Genomic DNA, 23,745 nt, shown 5'->3' with positions numbered 1-23,745 from the left:
CACGAAACTGATAAAAGTCACAAACAACCAGACAGCATTGGGCTACAACTAGCTGTGTGTTCATTTGAAAACTGAAGCTTATCTTCAACATTTCTACTTTTAGTTGAGCTGATGACAATATTTATTCACCCCACCATCAGAAAGATATTCACAGTCATGGCAGAATTGATAAATATAAATAATTTTAATACTAATGGTAAATGGCTTGCACTTATATAGCGCTTTATCTAGTCCAAGGACCCCAGCGCTTTACACTACAATCATTCACCCATTCACCCACACATTCACACACACTAATAAGATATTTCCAACTTGAATAGGTGTATCGAAATGTCAAACTATCACATCCAACCTAAAAGAATTAGACTCAGTCTTAAAATAAAGAAATGTTCAGTTTGGTGATTCGGACTTTACTGGTGTATTTGTTTTGGGTTTCTGATTATTCAGAAAATTAACATTGAAAATTTTGGACTATTTGTTGGTAACCTTAATATGCATTTACTTGGCCCCACAAAATGTTATTTTTAACTTAGCTTTGGTTTCTTATTGCGGTGCACTGAAGGAAAAGCAGCAATAATGTTTTTGCCTGGGTCTGTGAGTTGTTCGTTTATCTGTAGTGTTAGCAAAATATCTCATGAAGCACTAAACAGATTTTAATGAAACTCTCAGAAAGTAATCACTGGCTGTAAATCTAAAACTCATCAAGATTTGAAATCAAATTAATTCAAGATGGCTGCCACAGCTAATTGACTTGACAGAAATTACTATGACTCAATCAGTTTTACAAATATTGAGCTAAATTTGGTGTGATAGTAGCTGCAAGTCATCCTCAACACATTGTCTGAGTGCTATCATAGTTTACAAAATCTCTTAAGATTGCACGAGATCGTGCAGAATATCATTTACAAGGTTTGATTTAAACTAAAATTATCTTATGCTAAGAAGCTGTTTTATTCTCCGGAATGAAAGTTTGCAGGTAAAACGTATTCCCTCAAGAAATCCTTGGCTCACATCTTTAGATGTTTTGTCCTCATTGTGTTAAATCTTTTATGTAATTTTAGGTAAGTGACCCAGTAGCTGCTGAGTTCAGCTTAAACACGCAGATGATCTTACTCTCCAAACGAACTCTGTGGCTCTCAGACGGCTCCATGGGCTTTGGACAGGAGAGTGACACGGCTTTCTCACAAGGTAAAGTACAACAAAAGCACACAAAAAGCACAGAGTTCCAAAAGGAATGGAAATCGAACAGATGTCTGCTTGTTTTTCAACGCTTAGGACTCTGAATTTCTTCCCCTTCTTTTGATCAAAAAGAAATCTCTGTGTGCAATTTATTTTTGTTGGTTTAGCAGATCTGTTCTCATTTATTTTCTAACTAGGTGAGATAAATCGAATGGAAAATCAGGCCTCTGTGAAGTATCTTTTTGGCTTCTTTCGCATCATCTTTCATCTTTCAGCAAATTGAAAGAGAGCAAGAATTCAGTTTGTTTAAACAAGGTTTTGAAAAACTTCACAAAGTTACAATTTCTGCGAGCATAGAAATCCTTTTTTCTGTTTTGAATGTTTTTTTATATTGCTAGTAAGCTCGGTTTAATTTTTTTGATAATGTAATTACATTTAAAGATAAAAAACTGCTGTATTTCACAAACAGTCCAATAAAACAAAATATTTTGCACCTGAAGGATTTTTCACTGATTAAATCTAAATTTCTCTTTTGTCAGGGGATACTATTTATGGCAGAGTGATGGTGGATCCAGTACAGAACTTGGGCGACTCCTTTATTTGCAACATAGAGAAAGTCTTCCTGTGTGCGGGAGCTGATGGATACGTTCCAAAATACAACCCCAGCAGCTTTGAGTTTGGCTGTCTGGCTGACGCTCCGTCTCTGTTGTACAGATTCAAAATCATTGTAAGTAATAAGATCACAATTCTTGTCAGGTCACACGTGCTTTGGTTCTATTCAAACCTCTGAATTCTTTTCTATATGATTGTGTCACTCCAGGATAAGGCTCAACCGGAGACCCAGGCCCGCTCGTTTGGCGATGTAGCCTTTAATGCTTTCCTGGCCGTGGATGACCCCGGTGCGTTACCTTTGGTGAGACAACCTGGAGCAGATGGTTTCAGGATAGATTCTACTGCTTTGTTTCAGGTCAGTAAAAAGGTTAATTATGGTAAACATATTCACTTCACGCACTCATATTTTCCACTTTTTTATTTCAGTAAAGTCCTGTGGTCGTTTGTGAGTATTTTATTTGGCTACTAATAAATCAGATTTGTAAATTTTATGAAACAAGTGTGATCACGACAATCCTGTGTAAATAATGAGCAAGAATATAAATACACTAGGTCTGACAAATAGTGGATTGTTTTATACCGACATTGTTATTTTAGTTTTAACAAGGTGAAAAAAAAAGAGATTCACTGACCAGCTTGTTTCTGTATCCCAGCTGAGAGTTTCTTGCGAGTGAGTAATCCTGTCTCCATGCGAGCTGGTTTCTAAGGGCCTTGGATCACAGAGTATGACTCACAGTCTCGACCTTTTATCATGTCCAGATTGCTTCTTCTAGTCACCGAGTCGGTTTTTTTGGCTTAAGAGGAAAAAGAATCATTAGGTCTACAGGCAGGAGGTATTCTTCACTGGTATGAAAGCTTTTCAGTTTTTGTCCTGAACTGCACGTCAACTGAACATATTGTTTGTTCAAAACGAGGTTATATAGTTTATATTTAACCAGTCGAACTGTAAATGCTTAGTTTTTATGTCTTTTTGCAGTAGAAAGTACATTTTGATACGTGTAACAATTCATTTGAGTAAAAAGTATATATTATGTAACTTTACAATGAACACATTTGGGTGTTTTAATAGTTTTATTTCTTACAACCTTAATATTTTATGATTAAGTATTTTTACTTTATTTTATTACCAAATTTGCTCAACTAAAATTATATCTTACATCCTAAAGATATATTAAAGATATATTAGGACAATGAAAATGTAAAAGTCCTCTCAAAGCAGAGGGGGTTTTATTTGGTTTCATTACTTATTCACAGTATATATGAACATCTTGGCATAATGCCTGCCTAGGCTTGCTCAGAATGTTGATGGAGAAGGAGCTGGTGACCATCTTCCACCAAAACTATTTTCATTTAATTGAAGATGTTTTGATGGTGGCACAAGTTGTGATAATGTTTTGGTAAATAAATACTTTGTGAATTTACATGTAATTTGGATTGCTATGCCGAAACTATCACAGAAATACTCACTGACTAATGCTGACTATGTTTAGTGTCTTTTAATCCTTAGTGAAAATGGATTCTAACACAATTTAAAGGCTGTGTTGTATTAGGTAGGTAGGTAGGTAGGTACATTTATTTATATAGCACTTTTCAGCACGAGGCGACTCAAAGTGCTTTACAACACAGAACAAAATTACAGACAGAGTTACAGAAACAAAATTACAGATACAATGATAACTATTACTGACAACATAGCCTTTAAAAAACCCAGTTTAATTTGTGAGTTAACAGTTTAAGTTCTTACATGTAAAACAGTGATTCCCAAACTTTTCAGATTTTGACTCACATAAAAACAGCAGCAGAAATGTCCAACCTCAGCTCTCACTGGTAGAAGTATATAACAAATGCTAAAAAAAAATACAATTAAACAACAGTTGTTTTTGATCTTTGACTGCTGTTTTATGTCTTCTCACACTTAATAAAAAAGGAATGCAATCAACAATCATTGTTAACTATAAAGTGATTTCTAGTGATCATTTCAAGGCCCTCCGGTTTTCATGATCCTCGATGGGTTTCTAACCCCAACTCTGAGAACTGCTGATGTAAAAACAAGCCTGAGTACAAGTGGGAAATATACATGTAAACAAACTCATCTCAGTTTGGAGTTTGAATCTGGTGCTCTACTGTGACATCTAGTGGTTTTTACAAAAGCTGCATAATTCATCTTTAAAGATGTAGCATCTCAGACACACAGGGAATGATGCAACAATCAATTTTGTGAGAAATTCTGTTTTTGCACAACTCATGTAACCCTATTCCATTGATACTCCCCTGAACTCCCCCTTAAACGGACAGACAAACCATAATATGAGGTCTTTTGTTCTTGCTAGGTGGCTGCAGGGAGAGAGTGGTACATCCACGCCATCTACACCGTCCGTTCACGGGACAATGCTAATCGTGGCATTGGGAAAAGAAGCCTGGAATATCATGTGATGAGCCAGCACTTCAATCCTCATCATAAGGGTCAGCATCGCACCAGAAGATCAGCTGGTGATTTGCCGGACATAGTAAAGAAGATCGGTGAGAGCAGCAACCGTGGCACCAACATCCTGCACATCGCTCTGGACCTCAGCAGCCAGTGGAAGACAAGTCAGGATGGGGAAATCTTCACAGAAAAAAACATCCCCCTCGAGGTCAACCAGAAAGACAGTGATGACAAACTGGTGTTAATTATCGGTGTATTTGTTGGACTGCTCCTCACTGTGCTCCTCGTCATCATAGTGGTGGTACTGGTACGAGCCGAGCGAGAGAAGAAAGAAGTGCCAGCTAACTCTGACAGCGCGGAGCCCATGATGACTCAAGGTCTCAGCAGCACTGACAGTTCTGAGGTCTAACACACCGATGATTGAGAGATTTTAGCTGACCCTTTTATTTTGCAAGTGCCTCATATTTAGCTAAATAAAGACTGTGTGTGAAGCAACACAAACTACAAGAGCCTAGACACTATTCAGAAAACTACTTGAAATACTGCATCACTTCCAAAGCCAGGGAGTGATCTGGACACTAAGCAGGAGATGGACAGTCAGTGTTAGCAGCTGTTACAAGGCACTTGTCAAGTTGTCAGCTCTCACTTACTGTTATTGATCGGCTTTTGTTGCCAACTGATCCCAAAAAAAATGGTGTTGTTTCGTTTTCAAAGGTGCTACAGGAGATTCCTCTTAACTTGAATGGCATTGGCTGTTTTGCTGATTAGGTCAAGAGAAGGTGGATTGTTTTTGCTTACTGCTGTAGTTATTAAACAGACTTTGTACATTTAGGTGCACCAAGACACTGTCTGCAATTTGCTTACTCTGAGAAAATGTATCTATTTGTTGTCAAGAATTAGTTGTCCTTAGTTTCAGTGTGTGCCTAAGAAGTTCCCAGGATTTTAAGGATTTTTTTAATTGTAAAATGTGTGTCCTGTGTGATCAGTAAATTGTGTATTCAAATGAAAAGAAAAATCATTTGAACGGAAACTGTTGTGTTTATGTTTTGCATGCATTTAATTATTGTATTCTGAAAAGTTTAAATGATCATTTCCATTGAATTTGTGAAACTGTGTCTGATCTGCTGTATTTCAACCTGGTTGCATTTTACCATATATTCCAGTATTTATCAGTAGCATACTGTTATTGTGACATATTCCCTAATATCTAGTTGCTAAAACACTGTATGATTTCAAGATTTATGACAGACACGTGGCACTAAATCAGATTAGAACAGAGAAACCGTTTTGTAAGACGAATAGTATTGAAGCAACTTTTAAGACAGCTGGTCTGCAGTGTACAGAGTAATATAGTAAAGGTTCAAAATCAACTATTTCCAAGAGGAGCCATTTTCACTCTTGATAAAAGAATTTGTACATTTTTTTGAATGTTGACTTGTGTAGCTTCACAGAGAGAACCATGAAAGTAAATCCCTTTCACAGCAAGGCTTTGTGTTTTTTTTTTTTTTTTAATCACATTTCACATAAAGGGAAAAAAGTTTTATCAGCTGTTGCTGTTGTTCTTGTCATAAATTCTCTATAAGATTTATTAGTATTAAATTTGTTAAGTTATTTTTCAGTGCATTGATTTTTTGGGGGGGGGCATGAATCATGTATTTGTTTTGTTCTCTTTGGTCTTTTATATGTGGCATGGTTATTTTATGATAAGTAATCATGCCATGTTTCTTCAATAATCACTGTAAATATTGTAAAACTTTCAACAAGCTTTTTGTTTACTTGAGCTTTTTCCTCATTTCAAGGCACAAAATCTGAATACCTCTTCATGCTGTTATAAACACCAGTTTTTCTTTTATTTGTTTTAAATATGTTGGTCTTTTATGCAGTTTCATTTGAGATTGAAAACAATTCTATGCAACCTGTAATACCTTTATTACATGTTTGTTGAGTACTTTTTGTTCATACAACCAGCTTACTAGTCCAGGTTTTACTCTGGATGAATGTCATGTTGTTCTTTTATTACATTATAATGCTTTTTTTTTACTACGCTCTAATGCTTTGAGTGCATTCTGAGGGTTTTATGCACATTTATGTATGTATGTATATTTTACATATAAATGTACCATTTGGAGGATTTGGGAAACGGTTATTGTTGAAAAGGCAAACTGCATTTTCTGTAACAAGTTGTAACATAGACCCGAAGCACAACCTGGTCTGAAAATAAATACTTTTTTCAAGGAAACAATTTTAAATTTATTAATTTCACAAATACAGAATATGATATGTTTTGAAAAGAGAAGTGCAAGATCAAGAATAAATCCCAGTATATATATTTGTTGTACAGCTGCTATCTTGTTTATTGGTTACTTTATTATAAATGTATTTTTATGCCCAAAGCAAAGTAAGACGTAGCCCAGGGGTCTGCAAACTGTGGCTCTGGGGTCACATGCGGTCCTTTGTGGCTTTGACCAACAATACCATGGAAATGGCTGTTTCTATTTATAACTAGATTTAGCAGTTCTCCTGTCCAAATTTATGCAATGTGCGGATAATATTTCTATAATAGAACAATACTAATAATACACAGGGCAAAACATTTTGATCAGTTTGCAGAAGTAGTTTGTTAATCTGTTAGCTACCAATGAAATCCATCAGAAAACTAAACATTTTTGAATAATTTGATGCAAGTTGCTGAGGAAAAAACAAACAAAAAGAAACAATGTGCAGTTTTTATAAACACACGTCTGTAAATACTATATTAAAAGTCAATAAAGTAAAGCCATTTCAAAAAAGTCATTCTAATATTTGCCTTGATTAAAAAACTTATAATAAAATTGTAATTTCTTCAATAAAAAAAAAAAAAAATTGGTATCACAAATAGATCCCAAATAAACTGGCCTAATTTTTGTTCAGCTTTTGTGCTTTATGTCAAAGTGAGATAATATTATTTTACCAATAATATAAAACAAACTCACACAGGCCTACATAGTCTTTAATTTAAATTTTATCAAAAGGGATATTACTCAAGTATTTATTTAGTCCAACGTGTAAAAGTACCAACACATGTCAGCAGTTTATTATAGTTTTTAATTTGAGAGTGTAACGAATTAAAGTTTTTTTCTGTAGAATTTATATAACCTAATGAGTTGTGTTTTAGGTGTGCAGCTTTTTTTTTTACTAGAGGGAGAAGAAGAAGAAATGTCTCTTTTTGATTGTGAAGGTTGCAGACCCCTGTCCTAGAAAAACAGCACAATAACAACAAAAAATGGATAGGCTCATTAAACCATGTGCTTTTATTACCAGTGCATATTTATAAAGAAAACAAAGATATGAGTAGGGTAAAATACTTTAGATACATCTCAAAAGAGGTGAGCATTTGACCCTTAAAACATCTTTGCTCCTGTTTGGCAACAAGTCAAATGACAGATGAAAAACAGCAGCTTCCTCTCTGACTAAAGTGGTGAGATTTGACTTATATATCTGGTATTTGGATGTTAAACAAAGCACTGGGGATAATTAGGTTGGACAAGGAAACTGTCTTGACTATAATCTTTCTCTCCTCTGCTGTGGCACTTTTCTTTCTTTAGGTATTACGTAAAATGAACAAGAGGGGAAGCAAAAGCAACAACAGCCCTACCAGTGGATGAGTTCTCGCATTGAAGTTATATTTTGGCATTATGGCGAAAGGAACTAAAGTCTAAGAGACAAGTAGCTTACAAACATACCATTTTGAGCAGTTTTCTAAAGCGTTGATGCGTTCACTAGCCAATCTCGTGTAACAAATGGACATTCACAGTAATATAATTGGTAATGTTTGTTTTAAAGCCACAAAAAAACAAACACCTCAAAACAGAATTCATATTCCATCTCCATCATTTCTGTGACTTTAGATGCAGAGTACAGTTTTTCAAATTGACCACATTCATGCATATTAAAAATTAAAAAAAAAACTTTAATATTGTTTCACTAACACTTCAGCCAGATTCAGAAGGTTTTCCTGAGAAATGTCTATTCTTGTCAGTTGATAGCACTCATAGAATAAAGCTGATAAACTGTTCAAGGCAAAACAATAAATTAAACTTCTTATATTGTTTCAAAACAAAATAAAAACATTTTGGCATCCAAACTGAAAACAAAAATGGGTTATTTGTGGAAACAAGCTGCCCATCTGTATAAATGCAGATATCAAGATGTTGGTGGATGCTGAATTCTGCTTTAGGAGAAATCTCCCCTTAAAGGTGTAAAGTTAAAAAAAAGACAAGAAAATGAAAAAAAGAAAAACATAGAAAAATATTTTTTTAAAGGCTGAGCTAGTAAAAAATAAAATAAATTAGCACTTTACATTGTTTTCCCTTTTAAAATAACAGTTATAAACAAAAAATGATCATTGTGCTGCTTACATAATGACACTGATCGTTAACGCGTGTGTGGGGTCGGTGTCCAACGCTCCTTCTTCAACAGCTGCCACACACATGTAAAGTCCGAGGATCCTTCATCATCTGCTGCTCTCTGAACAGGCAAAAAACTGTTTTTGAATCATAGCACTTACATACAGCATAATCTAATATGTACAATGTACATTCATGTACAGTATATACAGTACATACAGCAACTCAATGCACAGATGGTAGTTATATTTCATGGCAGATGCAAGTAAATAAGAACGTTTACATTTCATTGCTGCAGAAGCATAGCTTTGTTCATTTCACTGAAAGCATTAGTTACCTTTTGGTAAAAAAAGAACAATTGAGTTGTTGCCTAGAAACTAAGAAAAAAAACCTTCATGCATCTGAACAGGTCTGAGCTGATTAAATACTTCAGTCTATATTCTAAAGTGACAGATTTTACAGAAAGTCTGGTTTGATAATATCACACAAAAATGCCTTTGCACATTCTCTAAAAGTCAGTTCATAGGATTATGTCAGTATTTGTCCCGAGGACGCTACATTACTTAACTTGTGAAGAATGAACCTTCAATACACATCATAAAGATAAAACAAGGTGACAGTTATATCTGACGAATATGCTGATGTGCACATCAAAAGGCTGCACTGGAAATGTCATTGCGCCCGGTGAAATACATCAGTGATTATGACTGTCTCGAAGGTCTACTGCAGGTAGCGGTAGACTTTAAAACAGTGGTTCCCGGAGTCCGCCACCGCCACATGGCCATCAGATGTAAGAGCCAAGCCCTGTGGGCCATAAAGTGGATCAGCTGATGTGTTGATGTAGGACAGGAAAGACCCTGAGCTGTCGAACACCTACAGCACAGAAGAACAAGACGGGTGAGTAACTGTTAAAGCCTTAAATCCTCTCTTTGTATCTGGTCAAATCTGTGTTTTTCAAGCTAACCTGGATCCGACTGTTGCCCCAATCAGCAACAATAATATTTCCATTGGCGTCTACGGCCACGCCTGTTGGTGCATTGAACTGGCCGTTCCCCTCACCGTGGGAGCCAAATTTAAACAGGAACTCCCCATCAGCATTGTACACCTGTCAGCAAGATTAAACATAAAAAAGAAGAAGAGAATAGAATTGTTGCACATAGTGGAAAATATGCAAGTAAAAAAAGAATACAAAGCATACTAGTATAATTATTTCAGGCAATAAAGTCAGTTTGGCACAGCAGCTCTTAGCCTTTTGTTTTTCATGCTGTGGTTTTGTTTGGTTAAATCTGCCTTTGTTTTAGTAAAACCAGGTATTATTAAACTGTATTTTGACAAATACTGTATGCATATACATGCAAAAATTCATACCTTTACTGAATGGTTATGAAAGTCTGTGACCACGATCTCATTTTTGTTGTTTACAGCCACAAAGTGAGGACCTGAAAACAGCCAAGCAGCCAGAAAAGGGAAAGAGTAACTATAAGTCATCAACTGCTTCACAACACAAGAGGAAGTTCCACACTATATTTGGACTTTGAAAACAAGATGAATAAAGTAATTTCAGAGAGAATCCATGGGCTGATATGAGACATAATGAATCAACATCCAAAAGAGGTTAAAAAACAAAAACAACTGGACTTCTATTCTGTAGCTGAAGACATTTTGCTGCTCGTCTGAGGAGTCTTATCAATTCAACAAGCAGAGAGTGTGGAGTTCAAGCTTTTAAAGCTGACATGTTCTGTAAACTAGATTCACATGTAGACTGCCCTCATTCTCCTCACAACAGAGGCTCGTTAGGGTCCTTGTTAGCCTGAGTCACATATGGGCCACTTTGTTTACAAGAATGAAGTTATTGATTAGAGTGAAACTGACTGAGAATCAGGCCTAAAGCTCCATTATAGGTTTTTTAAGGCTGAAATCTGAGACCTCCTCCTCTGTTTAAAGTTTCTCTTGTTTGACATGAATAACTTTCTTGACCCCCCTCTCAAACCATCTGTCTTCTCGGTCCAAACTATGAACATTTTGGTCCTCAAAAGAGTGTCCCTTATCCTTGAGGTGTAGGTGAACAGCTGACTTCTGTCCTGAAGAGGAGCTATGTGTCTGTGGACATTCTTTGCTGCACTGAACTGCAGACACCACACCGCTCAGTTTGTGTTTGGATGTTCTGTCCTTAGGGTGGACCAGCCTCTGTCTGAGAGTCCTGTTGGCTTTTTAAAAAATCCATCTGAGTTTGTCAGATAACAGAACATGTCAGCTTTAAAAGCTTGAACTCCACACTCTCTACTTTTTGAACTGATGAAACACCTTGGATGAGAAGCCAAACACCTTCAGCTACAGAATAGAAGTCCAATTGTTTTTGTTTTTTAACCTTTTTTGGATTAGCCAAGTCCTGGATGACTGAGAATCGACACCAGCATGATGAATCAACATGTAAGAAGAAGATTTATTTGATCAAACCACTCTTACGTTGAATCGATTACTTACTGAAAACAGGGCCAGATTTACTAAGCTTTGATTCCAGTGCAATGTTTGCACCACTTTTCTCTAAAAGAAAAGAAAAGTGAGAAAAGAAATTTTAAGAACGTGTGAGTTATACAACTTTAAAAACAAAACAAACAAAACTCTGTCAAACTGAAAGCCAAAAACGTGAAATGTGAGTCATGCCCCAAATAAACATCTCATTGTTTCATACATCAGAGTTTATTGTAAATCTTTCTCTCTTAACAGCTCTGTTTTGTATAAGGCTGATTAGGTGGGTGAATAAGTTTTACACAAAAAAAACAAAAAAAACTGTGCTTACTTTCATAAGTAAACAAACAGTTGTACATGCAGACAATGGTTAGACATTAAATTAAAGATTGCAAAAAAAAACATGCTGATCATAGAAGCATTCCTAAAAAATAGAATAAAATAATAAAATCTGTAAATCTGGCCCAACCACATGACCTGATACCTGCGGCTTTATTTAACATGTACCTCTTCCTAAAAATACAACACACTACCTGCAAAGTGTCTTTCTGAAGTTCCTCTTGCTCCAAACTTGGTCACCAGCTTCCCATTCGATTGAAAGATGAAAACACAGCAGGCTTTATTATCAACCGTGATGATATGTCCATTCTTATCCACAGCCACACCTTTGGGTCCCATCAATCTTCCAGCACCAATTTTATTCTGTAGTAAGCAAGCAGGGCAGTTACACCATTTATTTCTTTTTTTTCTCTTCAAATTCATGTGATGAAAATATTTTTTTCTGTCTTACCTTAAACTTGCCGTCCGAGGAGAAGATGCTAATCCATCTATTGTCATAATCGGCTACAATGATGTCACCATTCATGTCGACTGCGACACCTGTTGGGCGCTGCAGTTGTCCTGGTGATCGGCCCCTTACCCCAAACCTCATCTTAAACTGGCCATCATTGGAAAACACCTAAAAAATAAGAAAATAATGAAGCTTCTCTAGAATCTAGCTGATGAAAAAGATTTGTTTTGAAAAAATAATTACTACGAACTTGTATACACTGGTTGTTGCTATCTGCAACCACAATCCGCCCATTACTGGAGGCAGAAATCCCCTGAAGGTTTGTGAATTCTCCTTTGTCTCGCCCTCTTGTTCCTGCCAAGACATCAGAGTGATTTAATACGTCTAATTAAATATAAATGTTCTGTATTTCATTTTTGCAGTGTAATCCTTGTGATTCATCTTAATAGTCTAGCTTTTACTTAGAGAAATTGGACTGCTCATATGTATAAGCAGCATCATTCAGCTTGGTTAAATGAAACTGATTTAAATATCAACCCTAACAGGGTTTCACCCACCAACTCTGTAGATCAGCTCATCTTCTATTGGATTTTCCTTTTTCTTGGTGGTACTGTACATGCTGGAGGGCCTGCGCACAGCCTTCTGTCGAACATGACCTCCTCCTCCACTCGGGGACTTCACTCTTCTCTTCACATCATCTGGCGACTGCAGGACATCTGACGGCTTGACGGCACGCAAACGGAATGGGCTCCCCCGCACAGGCTGGTGATATAACAGCAAGGAGAAGGTGAATTCTCCTTCAGAGCGGATGGTATACCCGACCTCATAGGTGCCATTCTTGTTGTCCACCACCTCTGCTTCAGTGCGCACTCCATCTGCAGAGGCTATTTCTGCTCTGAGCGCAGCGTTCCCAGTTTTCACTAATTCTCCATCCTTGTCTTTAGTGGTGACAGTGATGGTGGTGTGCTGGCCAACCACTGCGTGTCGCAGGCCTTCACCAGTGGCAACGCTTGTATGGCCTACAGCTCCTGTTGTAATTAGGACTCCCAGGTTCTGAATGGAGCGCCTCAGTCCATCCGTCTCCACCTGGCATTCTAGGTGTCCATTTTCGTGAGGATGCTCGGGAAAGTTGTGTCTCGCCAGAGCACTGACCCGCTCACCCATTTGTTTCTGAACCAGCAGGACCTCGGTCGCACTGCCATGGCTAAGGGCATGCTCTGTGAAGTTGCAGCTGCTTTCAATGTTTTCTTTGCCCTGAAGTAAAGAAGTCAGCTGGGTCTGAAGCACCTAAAAGACACAGGCAAAGGGAACATCAGTAAGCACTGAGCAAGATATTTCTTTAGCAAAAATATGAAAAAAGAAAAAAACAATGTTTTTGTGTTTTCTGACCTTATGCTTACTGCTGCAGATGTTTTCTACCTCAGTAATAAGGGCAGTCTTGCGTTGGTGTAACGCCTTCTCCAGCTCATCAAAAGTGTTACTGATTTCAGTCACTGCATCGTTTTTCCTCCCCGTTAGCTGCTTTGAGATCTCATTAACAAGCTCGATAGCAGCTGTCAGCTGAGGTAGTCTGCCAGAGGAAAGATTCTCCAAATCAGAGTTATTTTTTACATTCAATAACAAACTTATCATGGACTAAAACCCCAAGCGTCATACCTGTTGCGCACAGTGTCAAGCTGATTTTTCAGAGCTGACTTGTGCTGCTCCAGCACATCCCTCAGAGGAACGGTCACATGTTCCCTGTGTTCCCCTTCTGTACACTCCAGACACATGGCTGTCTCACATGACTCGCAGTAAAACTCCATAACCTGCAGATGGTGCAGTAGAGCACAGGACATATGAACACTATAATTCAGAAGCAAATATGTAGAGTCTTGCAAAAATATCTAGGAATCTGTGACTGATATGATGAATCAGTCACAAACCCAGTGGGCTTGGCTCACCTTGCCCTCGTGGTTGGGGCAAGAAAGGGGCTGACATGTTGTAGCTGCATTGGCTGACTCAAGAACGTTGCACGCCTCGGCTCGACTGCATTCTGGATCTCGCTGTAACACTTCCATTAGGTTTGTGATAAAGAAGTTGTTCTGCAGGGCTGCGACACCCTTCTCAGGCAGGATAGATGTCTGTCTGCATACTGGACAGGAGAGCGTCAAAGACTGGGGAGGGATGTAGTTCTGTAGACACCTAAAATAAAACGATATAAATTAGAGAAATACAGCTGATTAGGTTCACAGTGCTTCATGAGAGATTTGGTGAAACTAAAATTTTACTGAATGATTGAAAGCTTACTTCTCACAGAACGTGTGCAGGCAGGGCAGAACCTTAGGGTTGTGGTAACGGTCCAAACAGATGCTGCAGACCAGAAACTGCTTGTCTATCTGCCTGACGACAGGGCTGGTGCTGCTGGTCTCACGCTTGGCCATAATGACTGACATTCAAAGGGGGAAGCAGGGAGCACTTAACCTGCACACATGAGGTGGAAGAAACAGAGGAAATGTTAAGAACTCCTTGAGGAAACATTCATACGGGGTGAGAAAGGCGGATTTGCTTGAGCAAGCTAAAGGAAGGAATGAGTCATAGTAATGTTGGCATTATAAACCTCCTTTAAACGCTGTATCCGCTGACATTTTATGCTCCCCCTCTCAGCAAACTATTTCAGTGATGTGAGCCTCTCAGGTCATTTGACTTTATAAGTGAAAATTCCCAGCAAGTTATTGCAGTGAGAACCAAAACATGTGATCAATACCACAGAGGAGAGCAATCAGACAAAATGACTACAGTCTTTAAATGACCCAACATTCCTGCACTCAGATTGGTTTGTATAAATATTATATATTCAGTACTGAGGTCATAAGAAAAGTTTGAGATGCATGATTTGTGTCACTCCTTACAGAGTGTCAGTTTCAGTATTTACATGACATCTGGAATGAGTGGATGTCATGGTGGGTCTTGCTCAGATGGCAGCGTTGCTGTCACATGAAACTGTATCACTGGGTCAAGCACAGATTAACTCAGCATGCCTCTGGGGTGTTGTACATCTGTCATATAGCATAAAAGCACAAAAGGGATTAAAGCATCTTTACAAACAATGACGTGTTGAGTTTTTCAATAAAACTATGTTTTTGGTGCTTTTTCCCCCCACTTTTTCTAAATTTCTTCGCACCACCAAATGAAGACAATATCACGCCTCGTTAGGTTCTCGTGAAAACTTGTTAAATACACAGTCATGGTTGTTTACTCAAAACAACTTCAAAACAAGACAAGCTTCTATTTAACTGATTTTGGTTGATTTATTACTTAGCAGAAATGCAAAAACATCTTTATTCTAAGAAACACTAAAAAGTGACATTCCTCTGGGCAAATAATGTTGCAGATACAATCAAATCACGAGAATGAAAGAATGAGCCAACAGTTTACAGCTGTAAATTTCAAAACCATCACAACTGACTTTCAGGGTTCCTACACAATATCCAGTTTGAAATTCCATATTTTTCGAGAATTCGATTTTCAAATGTTTCTGATTTTTTCAGCCAATTTTTTGTCATTAAGTAAATTTGTTGTGAATATGTATATAGTGGTGTTTTAATATCTTTGTGCTTCAATCATAAAAAAAACAAAAAAAAAACATACTGTGCACATAACAAGGATTTAAAACAAAACGCTTTTCCTAACTAGTTTGTGGTTGTGATATTAGTGGTAAATGCTTATTCTGCACAAATAAATCATATTCGTTTGGTAAAATGTGGTAAAAAAAGGCTACTTTTGTATGTTTTAGGGCTGGGCTACCTTGTGACTGAAAAGTCGCTCAACCTACTGCATCTGTCATATGTGGTTAATAATCTGCAGTTTTACAGCCATGTATCACTCTGAGTGCTCTTATTGGAAGTAACCTGAGGTTGGCAGAAAACCTCGTCATTAGATGTCAAACTAATTTAAATTAACCTGTAAAGCTGGATGAGTTTATAGTTCTCAAGAGAAACTCAGAAACTATAGATGAACCAAAAGTGAACATCACGATGAGTGTCTTTTTGCACAATTAATGTGAATACTCTGCTGCTCTAAACAGATTTTTGAAATTTTTAATGTAATTCCTCAGAAAATGCAATAGCTTAGAAACACAAATCTTTTTCTATACTCTGTTTTATTATTTATATTTATTCTGACCTAAAAAATACTGAAACCAAATTCTATGCTTTTTAAGACTGTAGAAACCCTGAACTTTATTCAGCTAAAATTTCAAAGAGTGAACTTAATGTAAGCCTGAAAGGAGGAGATCCGGTCCTTGTTTTGAAGCTAAATTTTACCTCTTCAGCACAGATCTAACCTTGTCTTTGTAGAGTGTATTTAACTGCTGCAGACTCAATGTTATATTTTTCATACCCCTACAAGTTTATTTTGAATTAACACAGTTACTAAACAACTTCTTTTATGTCTTTTTTTTCTCACCGACCTAAGATTAGTTTAAATTTCAGGCCTGAATCTGAACATTTTAAAGCTTTGTGTCCTTTTAGATTATAACTGTACGTTAATAAACACATCTACAACCTTTTTTTCTTTAAGAGTGAGAAGAGGAAAGACAAAGCTTTACAAGGCCACTCCCCAAATTCCTTCTAGTTCCTTCCCTTGACTCCAAGCAGCAGGCTGAGTTCAGGAACCACCTGTCTGTCTGATTCTCAGGGAGCTGGGCTGCCTGTCTCACACGAAGAAAGGAGGCCTCTGACGCAGCTGTCCCTGTCTGCAGCGCAGACAAGAAGCGAGCTCGAACAATAGCATTCCAGTTCTTCTCACAGCTAAACCCCACATACATTGCCCTCCTTTCATATTTTCCCTTCATTATTTATTACCCTGTCATCTTTCTTTTCACCCTTTCAAATGTATAGATGCTCTGAAGTGTCAGCAGGCCTCAACTCAACCACAAAAATCTTACAAATGTTTTCAGGCACACAGACTCTATTGTTGCTGCTTCCCAAGCGATTAGAAGGCCTCTGCTGAAGCCCTTTCACTGTCCACAGAACAAGCCCAGCCCGCGGGTCCTCCCCTCCCTGTGTTACTCCATGAACAGTGACGTCAGGAGGAAGCTGGGTGAGCCAAAGCCCCAGGGCTCCTCCCATCATGGAGGGCAAGCCTTTGCGACAACCCCCCCCCNCCCACCCACCCAACCTCCACCACCTTCGCTTCCCTTCCACCCAGCCTCTCTGTCCTCCCAGCAGCCTCAGTTACTCCCACTTGACTCACCACAGAAAGATGATCTTCCTTTAAAAACAGTCTCTCCCTGACAGCAGTCCTTAGAAGGTATCACAGAACTTTCATATAACTTGAACATTGGGAGAAACCTGGAATATTTGTGGCTTGACAAATACAAAAACATATTTGGTTTATTGCAGCTACGCTGTGTTTTCTCACATTTTCTTTTCTTTCTCAGAAATCTACAGCATGTGAAGGTCTGCAGATTCAGTTGTTTGACTGTAAAGTATCAGCTGCCACTCTCACCCCGATTTGCAGTTAAGTGGCTTAATGTCCTCCCGCAGGGTCAGTTCTTGTCTGCCATCTGGATTACCAGATTCAGTTTACACCATCACACCCAGTAAATACAAATCTGTCTTAATGAAAAATAGGCCATTTCCACAATTACAAAACTAAATAATACACGAATTGCAAAAAAAAAACTTCAAAGAGCAGATGATATTTAAGTATTTTATGTGTGGGATTGGTTGTTTACTTATTCCTTCTGAAGATAAGAATGTCTTTTATAAATGCTTTAATTGGATAACATGATCTCACAATCACAGAAAATATTGTCCTCAGTGTAATCTGGGTGTTTACTAGTAGGTAGACCTTGTAGCCCTTTGGGATTTGTGCTCTAAATTACGTCACCAGCAAAGCTTTTTTTTTTTTATCAAATCATTACTAAAAACTAATAAATGCCAGTATTATCCTTAAAGTAAAACCTGTACTTTTTGACTTGTGATTAAAACAAGTTATTATTTATGGATTAGAAAAAAACTGAGTCTGATCAAATGACCTGCTGCTTCCCTCACCCCTATTTTAATTTTAGGAGAAAAATAAATAAATAGACTACCACCAACTGTAAGCACTTCAATGTGTCTGATTATTGAATGCTATTAATTTCATTTCACATGGTGGAACTCTATCAGCTTATTTCCATGAAACCCATTAAATATTATTATCAATATGTTCTAATTAGTTAGTTTAGAAAATTTGTGTTTTACAATTTGGTTTTAGTATAGACTTGGAATTTGGTGGAAAACTAATTTCTGAAAACATGAAAGAGATTTTTACTGAAAATTGTTAATTTTCTGCTTTGGAACAAGAAAGTTAAGTGCTTGAATGTTAGCCTCATGAAGACATATTATGAGAGCTGGCAAATTAAAACTATCTGACGTGATGCCAGGACTTGGTATTAAAACTGATTGATAATATTAATAATAAATGATCATAATAGAGCTATTTTAAGATAGACCAACTGCATAGAAAACCCCCCATTAAAAAATCTGATATAAAAAGTGATTTGCATGTCTTTTAGATGTCCATTTTAATGCTAAGTGAACCATTATGATCCTACTGAAAGCTGACAAATAATGAAAACAGAAATGGGAAGCTGTCCCTTTAAAGACACTGTAATCTGTTGGTTAGTAATATCATTCCTTTTGTGTGACTATTTGAGATTCCAGGATGTGTTTACTTCAGGGCCCCAAAACAGTACCTTCCTCTTCCCTTCCTCTTCCCCCGTTTCCCCTGTAAGTATCTCACATCCAGCCTGTATGTCTGCAATACATTTTAAAATAACCTTTGTATCTCTGTGTTGGATTACAAGCACCATTTTTTGGAATATGCCCTTTATAGCTCTCTTACTCTGTAATATTATCCGCTGTACAGCGTTTGTGGCACTGCAGCATGGAAACTCGGCACCATTTATTTCAGCAGTTGGCTGTGTCCTGAACAGCCAAACTTTGGCAAAAGTCTGACTGACCTGAAGCCTGAAGTGTTGGCCCTCGGTGATATGCTGTCTAGATGGGGTTTAAATATAGTCTGCAGTTTGCATTTCAACCCCTTGGTCATGTGTCTTCATACGGTAATTGTTCCTGCACTCTGTATGGGCAGTTTGAAGTTTTAGGAAATGCTGCAGTGCATTAAACAAATATAGAGGACTGAGAATGAAAGGGGAAGAAAGATGACATGGTAAAGTGATAAAAGCAGCTACGTAGCAGAGAATTTAACAAAGATTTGCCTCAGAAACTATTCATGAATTACATTAGAAAGTTAAAAATCTGATATGTCACCTGCACTGGTGTAACTGTCTCTTTGTTTGAAATTTATTTGTGACTCTCTTTTTAAATCCATCAAGTTTTAGCATGATCAAACAACTGACTACAACAAGAGTGAAGTATGACAAACTGCATCATCTCATTTGTATTTTCAAAATAATTTTAAAAAGCCATTTTGTCAACATTTTGTTGCTGTCGTTGTTAAGAGGAGGCTGAGGGGCTTTTAAGGGTGCCTGGAGATGACTCATCAGTTATCATTCACATAACACAGTAACTTCTACTAAAACTAACAAGCTGTGCTTTCACTTCACTGCCTTACAGTGCATCCATAAACGTTAGAAACAGTCTGCTGGATACTTACAGCTATTGAGACTGAAGATTCACTCCTGTTTCTTTCATGTTATAATATTTTCAGTTAGTTCATCTTAGAGAAAACTGGATTTAGCATTTTTAAATCACACACCAAAAACTGTTGGGTTATTTTGATAACTCAACTGCTGGGTTAAAGCTGTTGGGTCATAGGTGGAGTTGGTTTGACCAAATATTGGGTCAAAAGTTGGACCCAGTGGTTGGGTCTGAGATGAGACGTGTCATTCTTCATAGTCCACTATTTTAATCCAGAAGCTGACCCCATTTAAACTAACTGACCTCTGCTTTAAGTTTATAAGTAAAAGTAAGATGGTAAAAACAACTTGCACTCTACAGTAAATTTGAGTTCCTAAAAAAAACACAAGTTGGTGCTAGTTAGCTGATGCTAAAGGCAGTTAGTGCCAACTAGCTAGCAGAAGTTGTAATTATCCCAGATTTTAGGGTGTTCTTTTTCACTCAACATTTAGGAGCTCTAATTCAACAAATTAGTTATTTTACCAACATTTGTTAGGCAGAAAACTTAACCGGGTATGTTGGGTCAAACTGATAATCCAACTCTGCTGAGTTAAGAAAAAGTCAGGGTCAAATTTGACCCAGTGCTGAGTTACCAATATGGTGCAGTTTTTAGTGTGTATACTTTATTTTTGTCTTCCTAACTCTCTATATATTTAGATCTATAATATTTTATAAATACCACAAAAAGTTGCTAAGCTAAGTCTCCACAACATTACCAACTGAAATAATAAAGGTCTGAATAATCTTTCCTGTATGCAGACTGATAAGCTGTGACCACTCATGAGTGGAGACATGTCAGACTGACCACGTCACGTCAGCAGAGATGTAGGTCTCCCCACTAAGATCCCATTACGATAAACATTGGCAGAAGACAATGCGGCATGCAGGCGCTGTGTCTGCAGGCATAACATGCACTGCAGAGTTTGCAAAAGGTCGATCGATGCACGAGCGCTGCCTTCAACAATCATTCACCTGCAGTAAGAGCAACAGAACAAATGTGTCTCTCGCACTGTAACTCCTGCCACCATGTTCACATTAATGTGTTGTTCTTTGAAGCCCACAGTGTTTCACTTGGTGATTTGATTACCAGTGGACTGTGTGATGCACTGGGGTGCATTAATCATCTTGGAGACTGGAAACAAAGCATGAAGGCCTACACGCATGACCAGAGAGAGTTTGGAATGTAGAAAGAGTTCTTTTAAAAATACAATAGTCTGGTTTGATAAAAAGAAAATACTAGAAATTCTACAGCATGCACAAATCAAAATAAAAAAAAATTGTCTTATGTAATTATTCTAATTTCCAAGCAAAGATAAATAACCTGTTCTGTTAAGATGACAAAAATGCATACAGTACACCCATGTATGGATCTAATTATTTTTTCAACTGCATTTGGCTAAAATCAACAATTTTGAAAGAATCTTTAAATTTTAAAGATTAAGAAAATCCTCTACAATGTACTTTTTATGTAATGCTTAGTCTGAAAAATGTTTTTTAGCAGCCAACAAACTCCTTAAAGTCATATCTAATTATCACAGATAATGCTTGACGTGACTCCATCCTTCTAATGATGTTATCATGTATTTGTAATTCCTCAGGTGACAAAAAGGATACTAGCCCACAGTGAGTGTTGTATATTAAAATGGCTGAGCAAACTCCTAATGAGTGGATCTGATCAATCCTAACAGCAGAGCTAAAGCAGCAGAATACAATCACACTGACAGACACCTGGATTGAAAATTAACTCATTCAGATGATGCGATTTAAGCCTCAGGATATTGTCTTAGATTCGCTGTGCTTGTCACTATTTTACACTTTCAAATTGGCCATTATCATGTTTATTCTGTTTCTTAAAGGGTTATGTTAGAATTTTCAATTAAGTCGTTATGTGTAACAGGTTAGGAGGGTCATAAAGACTCCACACTGCAATTTCATGGATTATTTTAAAAAATACTTACTGATATAATCCAGATTGTTTAAAAAGAACTTGCAATGACCCCAAGCAATCTTTCTATGAATGTTTTTGTTTTAACTCAGATAATCATTTTCTTTAAAATGGGTGTTATTTTAAAAATATTTAGAGTCCATGTTGCATCTTCTTCATTGTCTGCTTTTGATCAAACCTCTGTTCAAAGGTCGTTCTGTTTATCTGCTCACTTCTGAGATACAATTTAAGCTTTCCTTACTGCATGACTGGCATCATTGTTGTTTCATCTTCAGTTCTCTTACAATTTGATCAACTAGTATACCTACAGATTATATAAAAATAACTATAAAAAAACAAACAAACAAAAGAAAAACAACACATGAATGCACCACCCTGCTTATTCAAAGTCCACAGAAACACTGAAGCCTTGACACAGACATCTAACTACTGCTAAGAATCTGGACTTGGGCGCAGCATCCAGGACTGTCTGGGAACCTCTCAGTGACCCAGTGCAAGCAGCCGGCAGAGAAAAGCCTGCCAAACACCTCTATTATCTACACTATAAGAGAAACTTTTAATATCATTGTACATGTTGATGAGTCATCCTCCAGAACAAAGACGTCTCCATACTGAGCCACAAAAGCATCTGCTAACAGTCTGGGCCTGTGGTGCAGAAATGATGCATTGCCTGGTGCTGTTGCTGCAGTACAATGAATGTCACCGACTGGCTGTAGGCAAGCAACATGCAGATTCCCATGTGCCTCTGAGAGCTGCCCAGCCGGCTTCATATAAATTCAGCTCAGACGAGCAAGGACAGCTCAGTAATCCTGTAAACAAAGGAGGATGTATGGTTGATTACAGAGCCCAGCCCTCAGACTGCAGCAGAGATGCCCACCTGCCTCAGAGCCCAGCCGGCTGCAGGCTAAAATGGAGAACTGTGTGGGCTGGCTGAGGAAGCACTGAAAAAAATCACAGCAGCAGAGTCTTTTAGTCTAACAGCTACTCCTGAAGCTGAAAGAAAAGCCCTTTACTAAATATATTAGATGATAATAAAACGGAGTAAAGAAAAGGGCAGCATTATGAGAAACAACAAGTTCTGTGATTTATCAGTACACAGATGCTGGTAAGGATGGTAATCAATTATTCATCTGCTTACTCTGCTCATTGCATTATATGGAGGACACCGGACAGATACACAAACAGAAACACGATCGCGGGGGGGTGGGGGGTGGAAGAGGCGATACTTACATAAAGCAGAAAGGAGGAGGAGGTCAGCACTGCAGGAAGATTCCCATTGTCAGTCCACCGATCCCCCACAACAGAATCCACAGACACGGCGACAGAAAGGAAAGGGCAGGGTCTGTCTGGGAGGAGACGGGGACAGTAAGGAAGAGGACGAGCGAAAGGAGAGCTCTGGGGGCGGGGCTTAAACAAGAGGGCGGGGTTAAAGAAACAAGCAGGACATGGAGGAGGGCAGGAAATGTGGAACAGAAATGACATGTACGGATCTGACTGAGGGAGAGGTCTGTCTGGTGCAAAGGGGTTTGGCTTCTGTAGTTACCACCCTTCATCCTTAAAAGGGTAAAGGATTCCGTTTGTTACATTTATTGTACAATTATTGGCATGCAATGTTTTGTTAAAAGCAAAAAGAACATGCTCCCAAAATAAAACAATCAGGTAAGTGATCTTTACAGTAGGTTTGTCCTTGTTTTTTTCCAGAAATACCTACCTGAGGAGTACTTTTTATACCATCAAAGGTACTCATTGCAAAGTATTAAATCAAATATAAAAAAATTATCCTAAACTTTATCAAACAGTGCATTTTGAAAGAGTTTACTACAGTAGTTTTCCAGATATACTGATATGTAATTCTGAAATGTGGCTCTACACTCAATGTAAACAAAACACTATTATCGTCATATTTTACTCAACAAATCTGAGTGTAAATACGTACTAATACATCAAAATTGCCAGACTTCTCAAATGCAAACAGATTTTCCAAGGAAGTCACCTTTGTTGACCTATTTTCAGTCACTTCGTCTGTTTCCATAGAGAACTTATAAATGTTACTTACAAACTTAGTTTAAGGACACATTAAAATTGTGTGGATTTTCTTTCTTGTTTTATAGTTTGTTTATTTATTTATTGGACCAGTCTTCATGTAGGTACCTTTAAACAGTAAAATAACTAATTAATCTGAATTTGACAAAGTGAAAGAAATGTTTGAGAGAAAGCACAAGAATGGGTATGTTTACTCCAACTGGAAACTCCACAGTTTATAGTATTAT

The 23,745-nt window shown here is 37.6% G+C and overlaps 2 protein-coding genes across 3 annotated transcripts in view; one reads left to right on the top strand and one right to left on the bottom strand.

Moving 5' to 3' along the window:
- Positions 1–6,458, top strand: part of frem2b (FRAS1 related extracellular matrix 2b) — a 61,704-nt gene extending 55,246 nt beyond the window's left edge. The window contains exons 21-24 of the mRNA XM_017416302.3: positions 1,062–1,188; positions 1,719–1,906; positions 2,000–2,146; positions 4,122–6,458. Of these exons, the coding sequence (XP_017271791.1) occupies positions 1,062–1,188; positions 1,719–1,906; positions 2,000–2,146; positions 4,122–4,625 (966 nt within the window). The 3' untranslated portion in view covers positions 4,626–6,458. The remainder of the gene's footprint in view (positions 1–1,061; positions 1,189–1,718; positions 1,907–1,999; positions 2,147–4,121) is intronic.
- A 1,023-nt stretch (positions 6,459–7,481) lies between these two features.
- On the bottom strand, positions 7,482–22,873 carry LOC108235969 (tripartite motif-containing protein 3-like). Of its 2 annotated transcripts, XM_017416331.3 has the most exons (13): positions 22,706–22,872; positions 14,150–14,323; positions 13,804–14,044; positions 13,517–13,668; positions 13,250–13,430; positions 12,418–13,147; positions 12,111–12,214; positions 11,861–12,028; positions 11,604–11,772; positions 11,086–11,145; positions 9,970–10,040; positions 9,566–9,706; positions 7,482–9,474 (listed from the first exon to the last, which is right to left on the bottom strand). In XM_017416331.3, the coding sequence occupies exons 2-13, from the start codon at positions 14,293–14,295 to the stop codon at positions 9,322–9,324; spliced, it is 2,316 nt and encodes a 771-aa protein (XP_017271820.1). In that variant the 5' UTR covers positions 14,296–14,323; positions 22,706–22,872; the 3' UTR covers positions 7,482–9,321. The 2 variants fall into 2 exon arrangements, with proteins under 2 accessions (XP_017271820.1, XP_017271821.1); XM_017416332.3 differs by lacking the exon at positions 11,086–11,145 and having other exon boundaries at positions 22,706–22,873.
- Between the last annotated feature and the right edge of the window lie 872 nt (positions 22,874–23,745).

The sequence above is a fragment of the Kryptolebias marmoratus genome, linkage group LG2 (genome assembly GCF_001649575.2).
Source record: "Kryptolebias marmoratus isolate JLee-2015 linkage group LG2, ASM164957v2, whole genome shotgun sequence".
NCBI classification, from domain to species: Eukaryota; Metazoa; Chordata; class Actinopteri; order Cyprinodontiformes; family Rivulidae; genus Kryptolebias; species Kryptolebias marmoratus.
This window is presented reverse-complemented; position numbering and strand designations above follow the sequence as displayed.